Source organism: Cebidichthys violaceus, unplaced genomic scaffold (genome assembly GCF_023349555.1).
Source record: "Cebidichthys violaceus isolate CVI_PGR_0920_01 unplaced genomic scaffold, fCebVio1.0.p SCAF_19, whole genome shotgun sequence".
NCBI classification, from domain to species: Eukaryota; Metazoa; Chordata; class Actinopteri; order Perciformes; family Stichaeidae; genus Cebidichthys; species Cebidichthys violaceus.
In genome coordinates, this window is record NW_027176361.1 from 11,700,196 (window position 1) to 11,725,375 (window position 25,180).

At 43.9% G+C, this 25,180-nt stretch overlaps 2 protein-coding genes across 2 annotated transcripts; both read left to right on the forward strand.

Annotated features, from left to right (window-relative positions):
- Positions 1-150: 150 nt before the first annotated feature.
- LOC137874758 (glycogen phosphorylase, muscle form) lies at positions 151-13,158 on the forward strand. The gene is made up of 20 exons (XM_068713688.1): positions 151-514; positions 3,145-3,246; positions 4,391-4,469; positions 4,567-4,670; positions 5,548-5,679; positions 6,209-6,320; positions 6,416-6,498; positions 6,774-6,917; positions 7,118-7,210; positions 7,767-7,913; positions 8,164-8,327; positions 8,482-8,596; positions 8,735-8,836; positions 8,933-9,080; positions 9,177-9,235; positions 9,565-9,706; positions 9,864-10,071; positions 11,050-11,184; positions 11,418-11,484; positions 11,805-13,158. The coding sequence occupies exons 1-20, from the start codon at positions 272-274 to the stop codon at positions 11,952-11,954; spliced, it is 2,529 nt and encodes an 842-aa protein (XP_068569789.1). The 5' UTR covers positions 151-271; the 3' UTR covers positions 11,955-13,158.
- A 1,776-nt stretch (positions 13,159-14,934) lies between these two features.
- On the forward strand, positions 14,935-20,486 carry LOC137874850 (protein c-ets-1-B-like). Its single transcript, XM_068713817.1, has 7 exons — positions 14,935-14,953; positions 16,736-16,855; positions 16,971-17,174; positions 17,655-17,852; positions 18,660-18,884; positions 18,979-19,097; positions 20,235-20,486. Exons 1-7 carry the CDS (start codon positions 14,935-14,937, stop codon positions 20,445-20,447), a joined length of 1,098 nt encoding a protein of 365 aa, XP_068569918.1. The 3' UTR covers positions 20,448-20,486.
- The last annotated feature ends 4,694 nt before the right edge of the window (positions 20,487-25,180 follow it).

A 25,180-nucleotide genomic window follows, 5' to 3' on the forward strand; every position in this document is an offset into this window, starting at 1 on the left:
CATGTTACAATATGCCGTGTGACGCACTTGCAAATCCAACGCGTGCTCGTTAGCTGACCCAAATTCGGTGTTTTATTTTGAAACTGTGGACCGGAAAAGGCTTGTTTTCTTCGGTCCCTCTTGATGTGAGTACGTGACACATATATAGTAGGCTGGACCGTCACATCCCACCGGCTGTCTGTTCAGAGGAGACACGGAAGAGAAGTGAGCTGGCTGCCGGGTGACATTTAACGTGACATTCAGCAAAACTAGACGCAAACTGCTAGCAAGCATGGCCAAGCCGCTGACAGACCAGGACAAGAGGAAGCAGATCTCGGTTCGGGGCCTGGCCGGGGTGGAAAACGTCTCGGACCTGAAAACTAATTTCAACAGGCACCTCCACTTCACCCTGGTGAAAGACCGAAATGTGGCCACCAAACGGGACTACTACTTCGCCCTGGCCAACACGGTCCGGGACTACCTGGTTGGCCGCTGGATCCGGACGCAGCAGCACTATTATGAGAAAGACCCCAAAGTAAGCAGCGGAACGATGCCGCAGTCCCGCACGTACACACACGGCTGACCGGGGAGCAGTGGGAGGGGATGCTGCAGCGATCGCAACTAATGGCCTCGCGCGTGCATGTGTGTATGTATGCGTGTAGTGTGCGCGCGCGCGCGCTCTTTGGCTGCTTTTTGCTGTTTATATCCATTTATAGTAATGTTCCGGCTGCTTTGTCTAAACACGTATTGTGCATTGAAACCGAGTTAAAGTGTGCGAGCTTGAGCGCGTGGAGTTCTTTCCACACTGACGTTTCCTCCATCAGAGCTGCCTGTTACATAATGTTCTGCGCGTGCAGCTGCATCTGCCTCGGTAACCTTGATCTGATCTGCTGCGCGCCGTTCAGGACGTTGCTTTCAAATGTGTCCAAATACTGGACTCATCCTGCGCTGACACTGTGTGCGATTATGAGAATCAACTGGTTGTTGAAATATGTACAGTATAACGTAACGCCCTCCATCCACATCCATCCACCACCACCACCCCACCACACACTGCGCATCTCAAAATGGCCACACAGTCCAAAAAAAAAAAAAAAAAAGTCACATGAATATTGCTACTTTCCAAAAACCTTGGATCAACACATTTATAGCCAGCACTCAGCGCTCCCGTGTTACTGGAACAGGAGGCTCTGTAGAGGATTTAAAGGGCCATCTCCGGTTTAATAAATAATGCAAAGCCCCCTCACAGTCTGCTGCACTGTGCGATGGCAGTCAGGGATCTGATGGAGGGCGAGCGTCTGGCTTACACCACTCACCCCGCTCTGCTGGACCTCTGGCTGGTCCACAGTCACGTCCTCAGCTCGTGCAGCCAGGTTGCTTCACAGAACTTATTTTACATTCCTGTGGACATCCTAACGATTTGAAATATGGCTGAATATGATGCTCTGCATGAACATCATAAAGGTAGACACAACCTGCTACAGGAAGTTAAGGAGACTTTAAGAGGAAGAACACACAGTAGTGAGGCTCACTGATGACCGAGGAAGAAGACCTCATCAATGAGCCTCACTACTTCATCACACGCCGTAGTTGATTTTGACTCAATCCCACATACACCGTCCTGCTGCCACAAATGAGTGATGTGACGTTCGTGACCGACCCGGATCTTTTGAACGTTTCTTTGGTACAAATGAAGGGAACCGAGTCGTAAATGAGAGCTGTTCTTTTTACCGTTGTGCCCACAATTCACTGCCTGCCCTTAGATCTGCAGTGCCACCATAGACACACAATCACAGACACACAACCACAGACACTTAATCACAACCACAGACACTTAATCACAACCACAGACACTTAATCACAGACACTTAATCACAGACACTTAATCACAACCACAGACACAGAAGCAGACAAACAGGCAGAGGAGCAGAACCGCTTGTTGACTGGCGCAGAGAAAAAGCTTCATCTGGTGAGAGCAGCTAGGCTACTGCTCATGGGAAAATGTATGTATTGTGGCGCTGTTGCCTATGACTTGAAAATAAAATCAATCAATAAAAGACCAACAGGCCTTTCTTTTTGAACAGCTCTGGAAAAGGATCGGAACCATCAGATGAAGCTCCCTTTTAAAAAAAGCCGCATTTCCCATCACCAATCCAAATACTCACTAGAGCACTAAATGTGGATTAATCCGCCGTTTAAAGTAGTCCCCAAGAAATGCACCGTTTCCTCCCGTTTTGAGTAACTGCAGTGACCACCTGTTTTACAGAATGACTGAGTTGAAGAAAAATTAAAGGATATATTGGTGAACTGTTTTTGAAAATGGATATCAGTAGGAGCCAATGGGCTTTGAGCTGAGAGTCAGGAAGTACTGCGAGATGGACTGGAACAAGGCGGCATTTTAATGAGAGTTTCATCATGTCTGCCTGGAGTCCGAGTTTCACAGCAGTAAGAGCTGACTGTCCGTCAGCGCTCGACTCTCTGGTTTCTTTAATGGCGACATACATCCTGTGAAGTCAGTGTAACCTTTGGCAGCAGAAGCACAGACCCTCCCTCTCCTATTTATACGGACCACCGGATGCCTTTGTCACATACTATTTCTCTTATGTATGCATTCTTTATCCGCCCCCCACCATCGGTCAGCGGCAGGATCACAAATGTCACATGACACACTGCCAGAAATGCTGTGTGTGTGTGTGTGTGTGTGTGTGTGTGTGTGTGTGTGTGTGTGTGTGTGTGTGTGTGTGTGTGTGTGTGTGTGTGTGTGTGTGTGTGTGTGTGTGTGTGTGTGTGTGTGTGTGTGTGTGTGTGTGTGTTACCTTTCACAGAGCTGTGAGGAGACGCTGAGTGGCTCCTGGTTTGATTCTCTGTGAAGAGGGAGATATTGTTGGAGGAGCTGCCAGTAATAGTTCTGACAGCAGCTGTTGTGTTCCATTGCTGATAATGTTGCAGGGGACATGAGGGACACACAATGGGTCACGTGTGTTTTATTATTAGTATCCTGAGAATGTGTAGTGCTCTATTTAGTGCTTTTCTTTCATCCTGTCAAATTTCAGATGGAAAGGTGAATATATCAGTCTGGTTTTTAGATATGTATTTAAAGTAATTTTGGGAGTAAATGTAATGAAGCCTGGCGTTCACAGGTTGCTTTTCTCTGTTTTCCTGCAGCGCGTCTACTACCTCTCCCTGGAGTTTTACATGGGTCGCACTTTGCAGAACACCATGGTCAACCTGGCCTTGGAGAACGCCTGCGATGAAGCCACGTACCAGGTGAGGCAGGGGTTAAAAAATGATATTGAACTAGACGGCCCAAAAGTAATTGGACACCTGAACAAAAGTGCATGGACACCCAAACATCACGCCTCCACATTTCTGGTTCCAGTTTCCCACCTGATGTTGCGACCTGGCAGCACGGATTTGCTCCCGTTCGGACTCAAGAGTGAGTCGGTGTTCCAGGCAGGCGAAAGTGAAGCCGATGCCGAAGTGTCTTAAAGCTGCATTCTCTGTAGTGTCCATCAGGGGGCGACTCCTCTGGTTGTATAGAAGTCTAGTCTAAAATGACTCTACTTCTCTCTTGATTTATTCCCTCAGTAAACATTGTAAACATGAGTTTATGGTCTCAATCTCTAGTTTCTAGTCTTCTTCAATACAGCATGATGTTCATTTAGTACATTATGCTCCATTTAGAGTCAAACAGACCATAAAGCAGGGGATGATTTAGGGCGGGGCTACCTTGTGATTGACAGGTCGCTACCAGAGCCGTATACGGCATCTCTACCACAGTCTCACTCCGCAGTCCAATTATGGTCACTTCCGTTCACTGTTTGCAAAAAAACAAGATGGCGACGGCCAAAATCCAAGAAGGCTGCAGACAAAATGCCAAAGTCAAGGCTTGAAAACTGCAGTCCACAAACAATGGTTGACATCAAGACGACTTCTTATATGCGGTCTATGAGACGGAGGCATTGTCATGTTGAAACAGGAACGAGCCAAACCAGCTGTTAACAGAGTCAGAAGAACACTGTAGTCTGAATTATTATATCCTGTAGTCTTAATATTTCCCCTTAACTGGACCTGAGAGGCCCCATACCGTATGTCCTCATACTTATGGCTGTATACATGTAGCGACTGTCAGACACAACCAACATGTCCTATGCCAAAGTCTTGGTACTCGAGTGCTTTAAAGGGTTACTCCGGTGATCTGTCAAAGCCCAAGCTGAAATACATAACCCTGATGATGTCATCATGGAAATGAATGATAAACAAAGTGACATGCTATGGCTGTGAGTAGCAGCGATGGCTGCAGGGTGCATAAAGGAAAGACGAGGACCGGTCTAATGTCCGCTCCAGGTAATGTGGAGGACCGATGGACATATTTACAGCAGTGACCGAATGTTGATGTGTCCTCCTTCAGCTGGGTCTGGACATGGAGGAGCTGCAGGACATGGAGGAAGATGCTGGTCTAGGAAATGGTGGTCTGGGTCGCCTGGCCGGTGAGTTCTTGCTGCCTCCTGATTGGCTGCTGACAGACAGTGATGTTTAGCATTGTCTCAAACAGTTACACACCCCCCCCCTCATGTTGTTTCACAGCTTGCTTCCTGGACTCCATGGCCTCTCTGGGTCTGGCTGCTTATGGATACGGCATCCGCTACGAGTTCGGCATCTTCAATCAGAAGATAGTCGAGGGCTGGCAGGTAGGTTCCCCTGATGGTGTTCATGTACCGTAAACAAGCTGAAGTCAAACGTATCCTCACTGCTCATGTTAGACCTCACTCTACCTGGATGCTCATTTCTACACAGGTTTCAGTTTTAAGCTGAACTTTTCTTCAGGATATGGAGGACGAAAGCTGCCATTATAAAAACAAATACATAAATTTAATAATAAATGTATAAATAAGAGCCTCCATCAAATAAATATGCAGGGTAATTTGAAAATATATAAATATGCAAAGAAATAAATACTAATTATTTATTTAACATTTTTTTTAATTTTTTATTAATTTATTTTGTAATTTATTTTCTAACTTTTATATATGCATTTGTTTCCCTATTATAATGTGCATATGTATTTATTTTCAAATTAACCTGCGCATTTCACAACTTTCTTAATAATTTAATGTATTTATTTATTGAGTGATTTATTTATTTGTTAGAATGGAAGCTTGTATCCTCCATATCAGAATGTCACTTTCATATTTTTTCAACAGAAAAGAGGAAGTCCTCTGAACTTCCTCTTTTTCAGCTGTGTCCATGCAGTGAGAGATAAAACCCAAACAGGACCCCACAGTAGAGGAGCTGCACTCTTTACCCAAAGATTGAGTGCAAGAAATGCTTTGGATTTAATTAGACCGACACACATCGGTGATGGTAGTCTACAAAACGTCACACTACAGTTAAGGCTGAGAAGTTGACTGTGAAAGAACCTTTTTTTTAAATGACCATCTTTACCCCAGACACATTTTGTTGGAAGGAGCCTAAGAAATAGTTTTGTACCATAAGAAATGGCAGCCGTTAGTGTGCCGTATGTTCATGAGCTCATCAGATCAACACCCCAGCACGGTGTTTCCACAGGTGGAGGAAGCTGACGACTGGCTGCGCTACGGGAACCCCTGGGAGAAGGCTCGCCCTGAGTACATGCGCCCAGTCCACTTCTACGGACGAGTGGAGCACACGGATGAAGGAGTGAAGTGGGTCGACACGCAGGTCAGTATAGGAACACACTCCAGAACTGACCTTTTATTAAGGCATTGCTATTCACCTCTCGTGTAATATTATGCTATCTGATTACATATTTACTATGGGACCGATGAGATACTTTGGCCAGATTTAATACAATCATTAATAAATATGATGATGATGATGATGATGATGATGATGATGATGATGATGATGAAGAACAATAATTATCCTTCCTGGGTATAAACAAAAAACAACAATTCTTTTACATTTGGTAGTTTAAGAATAGTGACCACACTATGCAGTGAGCTGGACATTTAACATATGCGATGGTCTCTAGCACATTAAAGGTGCAGCGTGTCATATCTGCCAACATACTCCATACAGATAGGGGGCAGCATCTTACTTCTACTAAAGGGTTCAAATAATCTACATTTATAGTCATCAGTTATAAGAAACAAACTGCTAAGTAACAGCAGGGCAAGAATACATTTAAACAGAGACTAATGGAACAATAACCAGCGTATTAAATATATATATTTTATCTTGGATTCAGGTGGTTCTGGCTCTTCCTTATGACACCCCAGTCCCCGGCTACAGAAACAACATCGTCAACACCATGAGGCTGTGGTCTGCTAAGGCCCCCTGTGACTTTAACCTCAAGGACTGTGAGTGTTGTCATCTGCACTGCTGAGTAATCATCATTAATATCGCGTAAACGGATCAGCAGCTACTAACTATGAATGTAAACGATGTCCAACAGTTAATGTCGGCGGCTACATTCAAGCCGTGCTGGACCGAAACCTGGCTGAGAACATCTCCAGGGTCCTCTACCCCAACGACAATGTGAGTGGACTCATCGTTGTAACTAGACCACTTTATGTGGTTCTTCATGTTATCGGTTGAGTTAAACCTTAAATTTACCGTAATGTCTTTTTTAAAATTGGGAATATTTTGGATGATGTGTCTTCAGCTTGTTGTAGAGGACCATTTCACCGACGTGGCTTCAAAAAAAATGGAGCTTTAACTCGACTACTCAGACAATTTCTTTCTCCAGAACAACATTTCCTAGAATATAAATGTATTGTAAAAGAGTTTTTCATGGTGTCTTTGTTCGTCAGTTCTTTGAAGGGAAGGAGCTGCGTCTGAAGCAGGAGTACTTCGTCGTAGCGGCGACTCTTCAGGACATCATCCGGCGATTCAAAGCCTCCAAGTTTGGCTCCACCGAGTTTGTGCGACTCGACCTTTCTACGCTGCCGGACAAGGTGAGAGATCCACCGTATGAGACCATAACTATTCCTCTTAATGTATTTAGTGGTGTGTGTGAACTGCTCTCCTTGTTCATTGCATTCACATTCTGATCTTTACATCAGAGTGCAGTAGTGCAGCCTTGATGCAGTGTTCTGCTGGATGTCTGCCTTTGCTCTTTAAAGCACCGCGCTGGTTTCTTTCTCCCTGTCTGCAGGTGGCCATCCAGCTGAACGACACCCATCCTGCTATGGCCATCCCCGAGCTGATGAGGATCCTGGTGGACGTCGAGAAACTCACTTGGGGGAAGGTATGTGGCGTTCCAGCAGTGCAGCAACACGCAGGCCTCAGTGTGCTTCAAACAGAGAGCCGTCAGAAGGCCTGAGAGCCGGTGACTGCACTCTGTGGAGCCGCTGGATCGACCCAGCTAGAACTGTAATTTAACTGAATTGTCCTGTGGTCGCTCGTGCTGCTGTCTCTCTGCATCCTTCAACGCTGCAGAGACGATGACCCACACTGTGACAGAATGTAGTGAAGTAAACTTCTAACATCAGGGATGTTTTCTCAGATCTAGGGTAACCATCGAGACGCGACCCATTTTGTATGAACACAGGATCTCACTCAGAAAATGATGACTGATTATTTGTTTTTTTTTTAAATCTGAGAGTGAGGTTCCTTTTGGTTTTATTTCTATGATTTCAACACAAGTTTATTGTTCAAAAGAAATGGGGTTCATCCTCTGGAATGTAATGAATTTAATGCTACATCAAAAGTCCTAGTAGTTGTCTGAGAACGATGTGAGTACGTGTGATCATGTCCGATGTCTCTAACCCAGCTGTCTCTGGTCCCGTCCTCTCTGTGTCCAGGCCTGGGACATCGTGGTTCGTACCTGTGCTTACACCAACCACACCGTCCTGCCTGAAGCCCTGGAGCGCTGGCCCGTCGACCTCTTCCAAAACCTGCTGCCTCGTCACCTGGAGATCATCTACGAGATCAACAGGAGGCACCTGGAGGTAGGAGGGAGCTGGACGTAGATTTATGAGCATTTTAGGCATTTAGATGATTTTTCTAAAGATTCTTGTTTGCCATGTTGCCTATATTAAGAGCCAAGGCTTCTCTCTCTGCGCTCCCTGTATGAGAGTTCTGCACTACTTATTATTGCTTATTCTATCTGCACGATCAGCGGTAATCGCTGTGCCAGTGGAGCATAGCAGAGAGACTTCATTGCTCCTCCACATGTCTCTCTCTTCTTCACCCCTCCAGCGCATCGCCAAGCTTTTCCCCGGAGATCTTGACCGCCTGCGCCGAATGTCCCTGATCGAGGAAGGGGGCGACAAGAAAATCAACATGGCCCACCTGTGCATCGTGGGATCTCATGCTGTCAACGGAGTGGCCCGCATCCACTCCGAAATCATCAAAGACACCGTGTAGGGAAACCAGTTCACCCTCATCTCTTTTCCGGCTCCTGCTAGTGAAGCGTTTCTGTAGAAGCCTCGGGCCGTGTTTGTGTTTGACCCGACTCTTCAAGAACTAGCTGAAGAACTTAAGGTCCTCCTCTGTTGTTGCTCCTCTCCTCCTCAGGTTCAAGGATTTCTACGAAGCAGACCCTGAAAAGTTTCAGAACAAGACCAACGGCATCACACCCAGGCGCTGGCTGGTCATGTGCAACCCTGGCCTGGCTGAGGTCATCGCAGAGGTGTGTTTGCTCTTGTTCATACAGACTGAATGCAGAGAAGGGAGAGGACAGCCCCGTTAGCCCACAATATTAGCTGACTGACATCCAAAGCAGATCTACTTGTCCCAAATGTGCTGATGTGGTAATCGTTTGGTTTAGAGGATTGGTGAGGACTACATCCGTGACCTGGACCAGCTGAAGAACCTTCTGGACTTCGTGGACGATGACTCCTTCATTCGGGATGTTGCCAAAGTCAAACAAGTGAGAGCTTAAAATACTTTTTAAAAGTGATGATTCTCCCGTCCTTTTCCTGTTTTTGTTTCTAATCACATCCCTCTGTACGACCTCAACTTTTAGGAGAACAAGATGAAGTTTGCTGCCCACCTCGAGGAGCACTACAAGGTGAAGATCAACCCCAACTCCATGTTTGATGTCCAGGTGAAGAGGATCCATGAGTACAAGAGGCAGCTGCTCAACTGCCTGCACATCATCACGCTGTACAACCGTGGGTGCTTTTTTTTTTTTTTTCTTTTCCTGGCAGCTTCTTAGAAAATAATTATGGATTCAGAGTGAAGGCAAAAACTTTGTTTGTTTTGATCAGGAATCAAGAAGGAACCCAACAAGTCATGGACCCCCAGGACCATCATGATCGGAGGAAAGGTGAGCGGCTGTTCCCTTAGTTCTTCTATGTCGAGACAGAACACTGCCATGTGCTTGTTTTCTGTGCTCTTTCCATTTAGCTAGTTATTGTACCAAGTTTGCACAACTGCTAATATTTTTACAAAATTTTAAAATGAGTCTTTTTTGTGATTCCTGTCATAAATTCAGTCTTGTGTGGTTATGTTGATTATTATTATTATATATATTTATATTTATAGATAGATAGATAGATAGATAGATAGATAGATAGATAGATCTCTTATTTTGTACTGATTTAGAGTTTATCCCAATCAAATTCAATCGGTAAAGAACTGTGTCTGTGTTTTCAGGCGGCTCCAGGTTATCACACCGCCAAGATGATCATCAAGCTGATCACATCAATCGGAGACATTGTCAATAATGACCCCGTGGTGGGAGATCGCCTCAAAGTCATCTACCTGGAGAACTACCGGGTCACTCTGGCTGAGAAGGGTAACGCATTCTGTTAATGTGTAATCTTATTCACAAATTAGTCATTTATCATTTGTAAACTGACCTTTTTGGTAACATATTAAGGGCTTGGAGACTTGTGTATGTAAATGAACCTGGTTAGAGAGAAAAACTGGAATTCTGAATCTCTTGTCCGCAGTCATTCCTGCATCTGACCTGTCGGAGCAGATCTCCACAGCAGGTACTGAGGCCTCTGGCACCGGGAACATGAAGTTCATGCTGAACGGAGCCCTCACCATCGGCACCATGGATGGAGCCAACGTGGAAATGGCGGAGGAAGCTGGAGAGGAGAACCTCTTCATCTTCGGCATGAGGGTGCCCGACGTGAAGGCTATGGACAAGAAGGGGTGAGAGTCACAACGGAGAGTTATAATTAAAATGTATAAATCATTTTTGGATCAAAATCACTTATGTTCCGTATTATTACATTACATTACAGTCATTTAGCAGACGCTTTTATCCAAAGCGACTTACAATTCAGTATCCGTAGACGCAGCTACGGGAGCAGTTTTGGGGTTAAGTGTCTTGCTCAAGGACACATTGACATGAGACTAGCGGAGCAGGATCGAACCGACGACCCTCTGATTGAAAGGCAGCCCTGCTCTCCACTTAGCCACGGTCACCCTGTTGCATACCTGTTACAATGTATGTTCATGAATGAATTACTGAACCGGGCCCAGGGCCCCAAAGTGTTGGACCTCCCCCTCGCCTTCTCTTTTAAAATGTCACTCAAAGAGACACAAAAAGACTACAAAGACACCAAAACAACTATAAAGAGATGACACAAAGCAGCTCATAACGACTCTAAAAAGGGGCAAAACAACTACAAAGACTGAAAATGACTACAAAGAGAGGCCCTACAACCCCAAAGAGACACAAAGTGACTAAAAAGAGTCACAAAGCGACTTCAAAGAGACAGAACGACTATAAAGAGAGACAAAACAACTACAAAGAGACACAAAACGACTACAAAGAGACACAAAACTACTGCAAAAAGGTGCAAACAAACACAAATGGATTCAAAATGACAACAGAGACTCAACAACTACAAAGAGACACAAAACGACTCCTAAAAAAGGGGCAAAACAACCACCAAAAATAACCACAAAAACACCCAAACAATCACAAAGAGACACAACCATAGGAAGATGCGTAACGACATCAAAGCGACACAAAACAACAACAAAAAGGCTGAACAACTATAAAGTCTGTGTGTCCTGCTCCTCTGTAGAAGAGGTGGTAGGATCTTATGCATGTCTGTGTCCAGGGGTCCATTGTCTCATAATGTCCCGTGTGTTTTTGTTGAATGTCTTTTTGTCCTCTAGCTATGACGCCGCGTCGTACTACAACCGTATCCCTGAGCTGAAGAAGGCAATGGACCAGATATCCGGAGGCCTCTTCAGCCCCAGCCAGCCCGACCTCTTCAAAGACCTCGTCAACATGCTGATGCACCACGACAGGTTAGAGCACACTGCTGACGCTGAGCAAGCAGCACCGAGGCCCTGCTGACACACAGCCTGCCTTTATGTCCACAGTGTCATCAGTGTATCGCTGTGAAAACAGTGAGGCTGTTACACTTTTAACGCCGTAAGACACCGGTGTGAAGCTATCCGGTTTGCTTGGAGCATTAACGTCCCAAACGATTGTATTGATTTACAGTAGAACTGTCGTGAGCTGTACGTCTGTGCTGCAGGTTCAAGGTGTTTGCGGACTACGAGGCCTACATCAAATGTCAAGAGAAAGTCAGCGCACTCTACAAGGTGAGCAAGACACAAGTCATTTGTCCGGCAGTGAAATACAGCACGATGACTTTTATTTCCATATCAGATATGAAAAATGTTACTGTAATATATTTTCCTTTACTATTTGATACTGTCCCTTTGTGTACTGTTTTGTTATGGTACTATACTGTATTTTATATTGTATGTAGCCTAGATTTATTCAAAGTCAGTATACAGTACTATATTTTACTGTACAATACTGCTAATATAGTTTTCTTTTTAGGTATTAATAAAGTGTTATCTTATTTTACAATGTAACCCCTTCACTCCTCCTCCTCCTCCTCCTCCTCTCCCTAAAGGACCCTAAAGAGTGGACCAAGATGGTGATCCACAACATCGCTGGCTGTGGTAAATTCTCCAGTGACCGCACCATTTCCCAGTATGCCAGGGAGATCTGGGGCATGGAGCCCAGCTTGGAGAAGATCCCCGCTCCTGACGATCCTCGCTAAAACCACCTCACTGTAGCTCACCATGTGGTCCAAGCACTGGAGGGAAAAAAAAAACCAACAACCTGTAGCTTCTTCACTGTGTAGTGTGGCATTATTTCTTTACTTCATTAATCCCTATACCACCTCTATTAGCTCCAGTTCATGTTGCAGTAGTGTTCATATGCATTCTCTGCTGGGTAAAAACCTCCATGTCAGCGTTTCAGCTGTTGGCCTAGATTTCACCTTTTTGAATCGTGAAGAAGACATACTTCCTTATTTTGTTATAGCGCCCACTAGTCCTGTTTTCCAAAGTTTCCTCTCCGCTGGAGTTTGGAAATTCAAAGTCAAAACATCAACTAGGAGCTGAGAGGAAAATCTTTTGAGCGCTGTAACAAAAGTAGAGACTATATATCTTTAACTTAACAGCGATTCCAACCACAATTCAAACTGCATTTCCCTGTGTGGCTCCCAAAACCCATCGAAACACACCGATAAAACCTTTAGCACTGTTCTGGTCCTGAACCAGCCTACGTCTTCCATGGAAGAGAGACGGGACGCTCGGTGGCTACCCTGCACCGCGGCCTCGTAGCGGCCCTGTGACTGGACTGTGTCCGAGGGAAGCCTTGTCTCAATATATATATATATATACCGTAGAATAACTTTTAATTAATGTTCCGTATTACAAAACTCTCCGACTGCCCGGTTAGTGTTTCATGGTGTTATGTGCGTATATCCATTTATGTGTGTGTGTGTGTGTGTTATTAGCAGTGGAGGTCAGGGGAGCCCTGTGATGCAGATGTATTGACCCATCAATTTAGCTGCGATGTCCTCAGCATGTTTGTGTCTCATTCTGCTGTACTCTCTTCATAAAAGTGACCTGTGTTAGAAGATGACAAAGCCTTCTCTGCCTACAAACCCAACGGGACTGAATTAACCTTTAGAAGATGTGTTTATTCTGTATTGTAGTTGTGTGTGTGTGTGTGTGTGTGTGCGTGCGTTTAGCATCCATGAGTCCATGACACTGTGGCTATCCGCTCGATCGATGTACTGTAACGGCATTCTGTCCTGCTTCAGCTACTGTCTGCCTGACTGGTGCTGCCTGCAGAGGCTGCAGAAGGAACTGCTCACTACGCTGAACCTTACATTTCACGCTCAGCCAGTGCTTTTCTTTTTTTTTCTTTTCTTTTCTTTTTTTTTGTCAATAAATGACAAAACTACATCAATACCTCAGATGTTTCAGTCACCTCTGTAGTGAAGCACAGACACAAAGTTGTCCATGTAAAGTTAACCCCAAAATGAAAATGAATACTGGAGATGATGTGGGCCTCTCGGATCCATGTTCAAACTATGCCTGGACCACAAGATCTGTGCCACAAGACCTGCACCACAAGGCCTGGTCCATAAGACCTGCGCCATAAGGCCTGCACCACAAGGCCTGCGCCACAAGACCTGCGCCATAAGGCCTGCACAAGACCTGCGCCATAAGACCTGCGCCACAAGACCTGCACCACAAGACCTGCGCCATAAGGCCTTGCACAAGACCTGCACCACAAGACCTGCGCTATAAGGCCTGCACCACAAGGTCTGCACCATAAGGCCTGGTCCATAAGACCTGCACCATACGGTCTGCGCCACAAGAGCTGCGCCACAAGGCCTGCGCCATAAGGCCTGGTCCATAAGACCTGCACCATACGGTCTGCGCCACAAGAGCTGCGCCACAAGGCCTGCGCCATAAGGCCTGGTCCATAAGACCTGCACCATACGGTCTGCGCCACAAGACCTGCGCCACAAGGCCTGCGCCATAAGGCCTGGTCCATAAGACCTGCGCCATAAGACCTGCACCATAAGGCCTGCACAAGACCTGCGCCACAGGGCCTGCGCTGTGGCTTTAGATGTTAGTTGACCCGATTATTCTGCAACAGCTTTCGTGGGACGTCGACTCTAGCTGTCTCAACGCTTCTTCACGCTCTGACTGATGGTAGTCTTCTGTCCCGTGAAGCACGGTGAGGTAAATATCACCGTTGGCTGAAAGATGAAGTCCAGGACAACACACCTGAGAGCAGTGAACAAGCAGAAATCCATTGCACAGTTAAAGGTTTTGATACACTATCTACTGACCACCAGCAGAGGGTGATGTAGGTCCTGTATGGTTTTTAACAATTGAAGTATACAGTTCATTTTGCAATCACTATCTCAGATCAAAGGCATATATTGTATTATTGTGCAGAAATACAATGAGTGAAGTTAAGACAATTGCTTATTACTTGGCAAATGACTCTTTTGGTAACTGTCTCTGTTTTTGTATTGTTTTGTTCATTTGGCCTTGGAAAAGAGGTCTAAGAGAAATATACAGAAAAAGAGGGATGACTGAACGGTCTGATAAAATATGATGTGAATCATAGTCCTAAGATGTCACATAAACACCCACCGTGGATGTTGGACAGTCACCATCATCAGAACAGCACATCAGTGAACGTCTTTTGGTAGAAAGCTCCAGTAGAGATTCACACGGTTGGAACATCCATGAGAAGAACGTGCTGTGATGGAACAACACTATGTTGGGTTATGTAAACCAAAGAAAGTCCTCAAGAAGTTAGTAAATGAAGTTAATGAAGCTACACCATCAACCTATTTTACAGCTTTGACAGAAAAACATCTTAACTCAAGGGCCACTTACTACATTTCTTTGAGAGCTTTAACATCTTGTGGCCTGAGGAACTCCACAAGATGTGATGAAGTAGTTTGTGGACCTTGAGTTCAGAAGGGTTTCTTTAATAACGAGCGTCCTGTCGTATTCTTCTGCTCATGTGACTTCATGGATTATGTGATTCCACACTTGGCCTCAGACCTGTTCCTCCTGCCCCTCCCACACCCACATGATTGACAGTTGTCCATCACAAGCGGTCCCCTCCTCCCCTCCCATCCATCATATTAAAGCCCCATTCCCCCCTTTGTGGTCTCAGTTTCCTCCACCTGATCCCCTAATTCCTCACACTCTGGGATGGACTGCAGTGCTTACGGTAAGACAATTATTTTCATCTCAATCTTCAGTCAACTTCAAATCGGTTCTGATGCATTTCTTGTTCGTTCCCATCTGCTCTTATTAGACGTTATGGCAACAACTTACTTAAACCACCCTATTAAGTTTTTTAATAAGCAGTACATGGATGGTTCAGGATACACTGTAATGTAGTTGTGAGCAGCTGGATATTTTATTGTTAATTATTGGATTATTTAACAATAGCTTCTCCTATGAAGCATCTGGTGCGTAAACAGATGATAAATGATTCATACTGGACTTGAATCATATTTTCTGATGATGTCCAAATCCTCACACTGTGTTGTTAATCTCTTAATACCTGTTTATACGCATGCACATGTCATCCACAGGCAGTTTAAAACTCTATATGAATAGAGTTTGACAAAAATATTGAACCCAATGTCAACTTGCTAGATTTCTTGAGAGCTTTCAGACGCATCTCATGGGCTTCATCGTCGGATGCGATTGGGTCACTTGTCCTCGAGAGTGAAGAAGTATTTCTAAATAAATAAATAAATACTTGTACTAATAAATACAATAAACTAGAGAAGCATCTCCTAATGAAAATGTGCTCTTTGATGTTGCTTGACAGAATTTATAGATGACTTCAAAACTCCTTTTGACCTTAAAGGGATAGTTGGATGTATTTTAGACACCTAAAAACATCAATATCATTGTAAATGTACACTATATTTAGAATATGTTCACCCCTTCACCTTGCTGTCAGACAGCCCTCTCTGACCTCACCAGACTCCTTTGACAAAAACGTCCTGCTCCTTCCTAATGTTTATTCAACATTATTCCCTGTTTTATTTTGTGTTACTCACCTCTCCTTCACTTCCTGCCCTTGTGTGTTTTTCCCGCCTATAGTGGTTGTCTGCCGTTCCCCTGATTGGATCCCCCCCCCCTCCCCAGTGAATGTAGTCTGTGTGTATCCCAGCCATCTTCTTAGTGTTAGTGTTGCTGGTAGGTTGATTGGTAGTTTGAGTTATTGTGTGACTTTGGTGAATTTGAACTTGAACGTTAAAATGCCAAAGTCACACATTAACGCAAAGAAACCCGACGAGGCAGCGGTGGACCAGAACCCCCCGTGTTCTGTGGCTTTGTCTTACTGCACAGTGATAATATTCTAAATAGTGTAAACTTTAAATTGTATTGATTATTTTAGGTGTCTAAGATGTTTTTGTTGCTGTTGTTACTCTTGTCTGACATACTGACTATGGAGAAGTACCTCATTCAGCCCCACTTCAAAAAACCCACTCCCCTGAATGTACTCACTGAGTTATGGGTGCAATGGGAATGAATGGGAGATTTATAGAACTTTACCTTAGCCTTTAATACATTGGGGTTCAGAGCTAATAAACTGTATATGTCATCATAATGAATGTATATATAGTAGATCAGTGTAGAATAGTCAACACTTGTATACTTGAATGCAGATTTATTGCATTATTAAGATATTAAGAATTACAAATACAATGGACAGGAATAGGCCTCCTATAGTTTTTTAAGCTTTATATAACAAATAATACCACAAAGTGTTCATGTCATCATTATGAGCCTATGTTGATCAGCTGATCAGTGAGGTGAGTATTTTGAGTTTTTAAACTTTAATAACCCCAAAATAATAACATTTATTGATGAGGAAAGAAGTAGTTATAGTTGTTGACACATTCTAAATAATATCATTTATTTCTGCATGTCTAATAAGTTGGTGGCGTGAAATTGAAATGAGGGTCCTTATATTGTGTCGGTGTCCCAGAGCTGGATACCCTGGAGGTCCCTCCTCTCACCCCAACCAGTAAGGAGGTCCTCAGCCAGGCGCTGAAGGCCAGTTTCGCTGGATTTGCCCAGGAGAGAATCAACCATCACTTCTCAGAGGGTACAGCCTGAGCCACATGTCATCCATCACTACAGCTTCCACTAACGGGAGGTCATAGAGCTGTGTGTGGTAGATCCCGAGCTGTAGATTTATTCCTATATTTGCCTATGTCCAGATCCCACCTTGTGGTCTGAGTGGGAGGTGAACTACTGGCTGGACTGGTGCCAGGCTGAGTTTGGGCTCCACTGCCTGGGTTCAGACCTGAGAGGCCTGCAGGGCAGCGAGCTGTGTGGCCTGGAGAGAGATGCCTTCCTGGGCCTCATGTCCGACTGCACCGCAGGAGAGATCCTGTGGGAGCATCTGGAGACCATGAGGAGAGGTGAAGACATCTTTCACACTCACATCTTCCTTCAAATGTGCCTTGTGATTGCTTTGCTCCTTGAGCAATAACCCCACTTTGAAAAAAGTACTTTATTCATAGTTTTCTTGAAAATATACGCTATATTCAAATTCAGTTTTAGTCAGAAGAATTCACTGTGTGCATTTAAACAATGTTCTCAGATGGATATATGCTTTATATATAGTATATAAGTATTTCCTTTATCATCTTCCTCTTAGTCCTTGCCAGTGATCATGGAGTAATAACACAATATTATTCTGTTTGAATTAGATTCTTTAGAGAATGAATATGACTGCACAATACCATCTTACTGCCAGCTTCTAATCAACAAAGGTAATAATGTAATAAAGTCTTCTTTATCCTCTGGCTGCTGTAATTACCATAATACCCAGCACTATAATTACATGTCATTGCTACATTGTGATATGATGTTATCGTGGATGATCTATGTTCCCTCAGAACGCTGCTCAGACTATGTTGAGGAGCATTCAGACAAACACAGCTACCATGTTCAGTACCACCCCGGTGAGAGGACGGACCTTCTCACTCTGCACCCTGTGACGGTGGAACACCAGGACTACTATCTGATCAAAACAGAAGGTCCCAGCAGGAACATGGCCGCTGCTGCTCTGCTGCATGAAACAGGAGGGAACGGAGGTGTGTGTGCCCCACTGTAGCTGATAGCCGCTGCTCTGCATTGCGCTTATATGGTTACCGCAGATAACACACACACACACACACACACACACACACACACACACACACACACACACACACACACACACAAGAGCTTCAGAGAATATGTAGACAACAAAACAGATCTGGGCATCACGGAAGCTTTACTGAGTAGTTGGTAGAGACCAAAGCAGAGCTAAAAGAGAGTGAACATTGACTTATACATTCATGACACAAACACGATTCTGAACGATGACGTTGTTTGGTATTTGCCGAATCTGTAAATAAATCAACTTTTTGTTGACACGTGTGTAACAAGCAACTAACAGGTAAAGAGAGTGCAACATTTAACACTTAAACACCCGCATAAAGCTAAAACAAAAGAGTGTTTCACACCTGAATTGACCAGGTGGACAAAAGCATGACTCCAAATAAAAGCCAGCATGTCTGCTGGATGTGTAACGTACGATGATTTGTATGTCAGATGTTGCATTTTTAGGATGTTGCAGATTATCTCTGTCCAAGTAACCAAACTAAAAACAACTGGAATTTGTTTTCACTATTCAGATGTGTTGGAAGGATGGCAATATCCACTGGACCAGACGTCCATAAAACGACAAAAAAGATCCACTCTAACCTTTTTAGCCTCTTGATTTTGTATGATTACTAAAATTGGTTTATGGCACGAATCTATTCAAAGAACATTTCCAGAAGACTGTAAACCACAGCGGTTTGTAATCCATCCTCTTTAACCTGCTCTTTCCTGTGTTTCTACTGTTGTACCCACAGAGACAGACTCAGAAGTGGACATAGCTCACAGTGACGACTCGGACATTGTGGGCTCTCTATCGTGGACCGCTCCGCTCCAGGATCTAGAGCCGGTGATGGGGGACACCACGTCTGGGGATGTCTTCACCTTACCACTCCCACACAAGAGCTTCAGAGAATATGTTGGCAACAAAACAGATCTGGGCAGAGCCGTGATACCAGCAGCTATCCTTGCCGGATACACCGGTACGTTTTTATATCTCATAAGGACTTATTATATCAGTTGTAAATCTATGCAGCAGGTCTTCAATCTACTCTTCCTCCCACTGTGTTTCAATAGGAAGTGGTCCCATTCAGCTGTGGCAGTTTCTGCTGGAGCTTCTCACAGACCGCAGCTGTCAGTCGTGTATCAGCTGGACAGGAGATGGGTGGGAGTTCAAGCTGACGGACCCTGATGAGGTACTTAACACCTGAAGGTTTGAGCAATACGGCATGTAAAGTAGCATGGGCCATGTTAAGCCTTGCTTAACAACGAGACTAGAAGCTAGCCCATCTCTGTCAAACGTTTTCAACACCTCTAAAAGGTATTTTTTTCACTTTATATCTAGTTTATTATAACACATGGAGATGTTAGCTGCTGGTTTGGGTTGCAGTAGCTACTTTTCAAGTACTGCATCGCAAAACCTTGTGTAGAGGTTGTAAAGTTTGTGCACTACTAGCTGACAAGAAACACTTGGAAGTATAACTGGTTCTGGAGTTGTTGACAGATGTGTTTTTCATCTGTCAGCTTGCTAACATTTCTCTCTGCTTACAGCTTTTGTGCTAAGCTAGGCTAGGCTAAACATACCTTTTGGCATGTTTCTTTAAAGGTGCAATGTGTGAGATCTGGCTACATGCTTCAAACAAATAGGGGGCGGTATTTCACCTCTATACCTGGTCCATGCAATCCAGTGGCGGGCCGTGCATTTCATACCTGGGCCTTCAGCGCTGTCCTACTACAGTCATTATGACGCCACAGCTACGGTTATTATTTGTTTCTAGGGGTGTAATAATACACGTATTCATATTAAACCGTTCGGTACGAGGCTAAAGAACCGAACAATACGTTTGAATAATACTAGTGCATCTGGAAAATGCAGAAGCTTAAATTGTAGGAAATATAATGTTTTCGGTGGACTGCGCTCACAGAGGAGACAACAGACTGTGTGACCTCTGAACCCGGAACAATAACAAAAAACAGCTGAGGCACCGCAGTGTGTATATGACAACAAAGCATGACAAATCAATCCAGCAACACTGCAGCGCTAGAGCACGAGCCATTCATATTATTCATAAAAACGACACCATAGACAAATGAACACAGTAGTAACGCTGCTGCAGATGTAAAAACACAAAAGCAGTTCACTTACCAAAGCTGCCTTCACTTAAAGACAAAGTCCATCCTCCTTTCTTTGTTAACAAAGTCAGTAACTCCCAAATCCTCCTTCAGCCATTGAGTGTTAAGAAAAACACAGCTAAAACTATTGTTCATCATCAGTATATAGCAGTAATGAGTGGTGTGTAGCTCTATCAGCTGACATGTAGCTCTGTCTCCAGGTGGCTCTGCTGTGGGGTCAGAGGAAGAACAAACCCAAGATGAACTACGAGAAGCTGAGTCGCGGTCTGCGATACTACTACGACAAGAACATCATCCGCAAGACGGCCGGCAAACGCTACGTCTACCGCTTTGTCTGCAACCTGCAAGGCCTGCTGGGATACGAGCCCGGGGAGCTGCAAGCCATGTTGGACATCGGTAACAAGAATCATTAGAGACCTCAACAAACACTGGCAGCAAAGAGACACTTTTTATATGGCATCCTTCAGTTCATAACTGTTCATAACTGTTCATAATGGACCATCAGAGGCTCGGAGGTACACAGTGTGTGTGTGTGTGTGTGTGTGTGTGTGTGTGTGTGTTTCTCCTAATGTAAGTTCTGAGCCTTAATGGATGAAATGTAGCACTTTATTTTGATTGTTATCACTGTCAAACAATAAAACAAAGCAAAGAAATCCCCGTCCTTTACTCCTCTGTGAATACATGAGACTGGTGGGTTTGGTTCATCGATACACTGTAAGCCACCAGTTGTTGTTATGTCCAGTGAGAAACTAAGCCGACAGGGCAGACCTTTGTCTACTAGTGTTGAACAAAGATCCAGCCCGAGAGGATCCCTGCCAAGAGGTGTTTTTAACAGAGATCAGCTGGTGGCTGGACTAATGCAACCTAATTGATGTATTCAGACTCGCTCAGCCAACTCCTTCGGCCTTTCACTTCACCACAGATGTGAAGTAGGCTGTGACACTGGAAGAGTCGGCTCCTGCAGAGAAATCAAGCGGCCAAATCTAACATCTCACAAGGCTTGTTTATTGATTTATTGCCCTCTTAATTCCTAATACAGCAGGGGATCCATTTCTGCTCCTGTGGATTTAAGAATGACTCCTTTCAGTCCGACCCTGTGAAGCAGGTTCATGAAGTAGACTCATGTAAATAGAACACACCAGTCCTGAAGAAATGTGTCTATTGCGCTCATTTAGTGTAAGTAAAACAGAAAGCTTTTTAGTCTTAGTATAGTGGAAAATTTACTGCCGAAAAAAAAAGTCTTATTAAAGAGCATCGGGTCCAGTGTCAGCCACTTATGAAACCTAACATCATATGATAGCGAGTTTTCTTTTGATTAAATACATTTTAAGCCACATGTATCCCATGAGTCCACTGAGTGCTGCTGAGGAGGATTCAGGACTAGAACCACACAAGGCCTACTGACATGACTCTGTGGAGGAGAGGGTTCAGCAGAAACAATGTCAGCAAGAGAGTTAATCCAATACTACTTTGAATTACTCTTATTATATACATAATGCTTGCTATTTATATTGCTATTTGCAGTGGCACTGGACATGGGGCTGTATGAAAGGATGCAATGAACACCACTGGACCTATTCCATCTATTAAATAGAATGCATTGAGTATAATAGGCTAATAATCCCAGTATAAGAATAGTAGAGAAACGTCATGGTTATGATTATGTCATGGTCATGATGCCGTCTGATGCCATCATCATTACTAATGACAACAGCTATGCAGGGGTGTGTGTAAAGGGATGGCACCCCGCCCCCCAAATATGATTCCCCCCCCCCCCCCCCCCCCCCCCCCCCCCCCCCCTGATGCCCCCCCCCCCCCCCAGCTCCACTGGGCTACAGTACCAGGGGCGATTAATACTGCCTACATTAGGACACAGGGCACTGCACAAGAGACTGAAAGTTGCACCCAATATTTTCTAAGACAATTTTTTTTACCACTATATTTATTTCTATGGTCACCAATACTGTGTTTTAATACAGTCAAATGTAAAATATAGTTATTCTAATTTACATATCTGTCTATTTCTGTTGTAGTTATTTAATAACGTATTAAACTACTACATAACCAGCCGTCATAAAATCCTTATTTAATAATCATTTTGCCAAAGCTCTGTTTCATCGTACACACTGAAACGCCAAGCCAGCGCTTTAAGATCCATTCATCTTTGAGGCCATGTTGGATCAGCAGGTGCTGAGACAGAGAGAAAGACGCATTTACAAAACAGAATAAAGTGCCTGGAATAAAATTACTTCCCATGATTCTATTTTGTTTCTCTGTTTGCTACTTTTGTTACTCACGGCTCTCAGGGGGAAACTGCTGCGGTATAAATTACAAGGTTAATGTCATATTCTCCAACCCTGGAGAGAGACGACCCGTCAGCCGGCGAGTAAACTCACTCTCCCCCATGTCGGCTCTTCCATTAGCGGGCCCTGGGGGGGTAAGTGGTGGAAGTAATCTTCACACACTCGATGCTCTCGCTCCGTTTCTGTCTCCTGTTCACTGAGCGACGAAATCCAATCAGCGTTCAGCTGAATCAGCATTCGGCCACGCCGTAAATGTGTGAATGCAAATGATGTGTTGACACCTGAACGTGTCGCACACGGCAAGGTATTTCTTTGTGGACAACGTGACTCCCTCGAAGGTAAAACAAGTTTTCTCCTCCATGTGAAACATCATCCCCCCAGGTTTCATCACTGACTCCAGATCAGATCCAACGTCATCCTTGAAGTCCAAGTTTCTTGTCAAAAGAGTATCAATCATCAGTTACCACGAGGAGAAGACTGTGGACTGTTTAGAGCTAAATCCCACTGAGAGGTTCTTTCTCCCAGTTTACTCACAACCCATGTTTATTAATGGTTTAGTCACAAATACTTAAATCAAATGGATTTCAGCTGGCAGCAGTCAACACACTCATGCTCAGCTGCACGCCTTAATCTCTCTAAAAGGTAGACTCCGTCTCTCTGTCACACACACACACACACACACACACACACACACACACACACACACACACACACACACACACACACACACACACACACACACACACACACCACTAAATGTATATCTGTCTCGAGCCCCTTAACTTCACCCCTGCCCTTACCTAGAGCTGAACAATATGCCCAAAAATGTTATCACAATATGTTTTTTTCCTTTTTGATTAATATCAATAATCATCACTATATATATTTAATGATGATAATAATAATAATGCTCATTTTACAGCTCTAATGGTATTCTCTTTGGGATAGAACTCAAGAAAGCAGAAGGTTAATTATGGTTTATAATATACAGTTATTTATTATCAGAAGAGGTCGGGTCATTGATTGCTTATGTACAGTTTGTATACAACGCTTATTGTTGGCCATCTCAAGCATGAGAACCAAAGACTTGCTCTGGAACTAAAATGAAGAAACTACTGGAGCATCTGCAGTATTTGACTAGAAAAAAAGGATAATGGATAACAAACAGTAGAGGGCAGCAGTATGCTATTGCCGAATCCAAAGAGGAAGAAGAAGACTCTCTGCTTTTGCCCTACGCTAACTTGAATGTGGATAAAATAGGTAATATTATTATCATCGTTATTGTGGAATATTTGATCGTGAATTTTTTCGAGAGCGTATTATCACCCAACCCTTACCCTAGCTTAAACCTTTAAACCAAGTCTGAACCCTAACAGGTCCCCACTCTGAAGGTCCCCACAAAGATAGACGTACAGGTTCACACACATGAGCATGTTCGGTGTTTACTGACTGACCTCTGATTGGTTTTAACAATAATATAGTGAAATCTACACATGGAACATGTTTCTAACCAAGAACATCATCGTTTTTGAATGATTACATAGAAGATTTCACCTCCACTAAATAATGATGGGAAAGATTCCACTTCTGTGCAGTTTGTGTTATTGATCCCCAGAGGAGAGAAAAACATGAATACAAATAAATAAATAAAAAGCCACAGATTGACTGATCAAAGCACACAGCTGTGATGTCTGAGCCTGAAAACCTCACAGCCATGTGGGGGGTCCGCCTGCTTTTAATAACACCTCATGGAGACCTCTGTGCTTTGTGTGGGCTTCACTGGACTCTCACTCACTCACACACACACACACACACACACACACACACACACACACACACACACACACACCATATACATACATGTGCACTAGTGCATACACGCTTTGTGTTCTACTACGATGATTTGTATTGTAGATGTATTCATCTAGTTTATATTCAAAGCCCGCTCTTTACATACACAGACCTGTTCTTCTGTCATCAGAGAGATGGAGCTCATGTATGAAGCTCTACACACATGGACCTGATGTTGGGCTGAAGCCCTGCTAATGATCAGTGGCGCTCCCACAGATGTTTTAAAGGGGTGGCCACTGAAAAGCCGTCCACGGTTACGGTTATAAATAAGACTTCAAATAAGGTTCTTCTTCCCCTGAATTCAGGGTGCACACACACACACACACGCACACGCACACGCACACGCACACGCACGCACACACACACACACACACACACACACAGCATGACAGCTGCCCCAAAAGTGAAGCAGGCCGGCCGATGTGTTAGTTTAGGAATGGCTAGATTTGATACGCAGCAGAGCTTCCTAATGCGATGCATCATGTTCATTTGACAGTGAGGAGAAGAATTGTGATGACTATTAACATTCAATAAATTGTGCAGACCTATAACTGAATTTCAGGAATTTTATTATGCTGTTGGAGTTAGGCTCATTGGAAATACATCAGTATTAGTGGAGGAATCGCATATTAAAATACTTTGGATAATGTTATAAAATATATGATGTGCATGGACTAATACAGGCAATGGTGGTATGTAACTAAGTACATTTACTCAAATACAAATATATAAGGTACTTGTACTTTACTTGACTACATCCATTTTAGTTTTAGTTAAATCTTGTACTTTTTACTCCATTAGTCTGACAGCTGTAGTTTCTTGTCGGGTGAGTTTTTCATCCCCTTCCTGTCCAGTGAAACCCTGTATCTCCAGATGTGTTGATGTTTAATGTCTGTGATAAACTGAAGGATGAAGTGTTCCTCTATGTGTTGACAAAATCCTCTTACTTCTTAAATTAAATAGACTAATTAACACACTTCTTGGATCAGCTG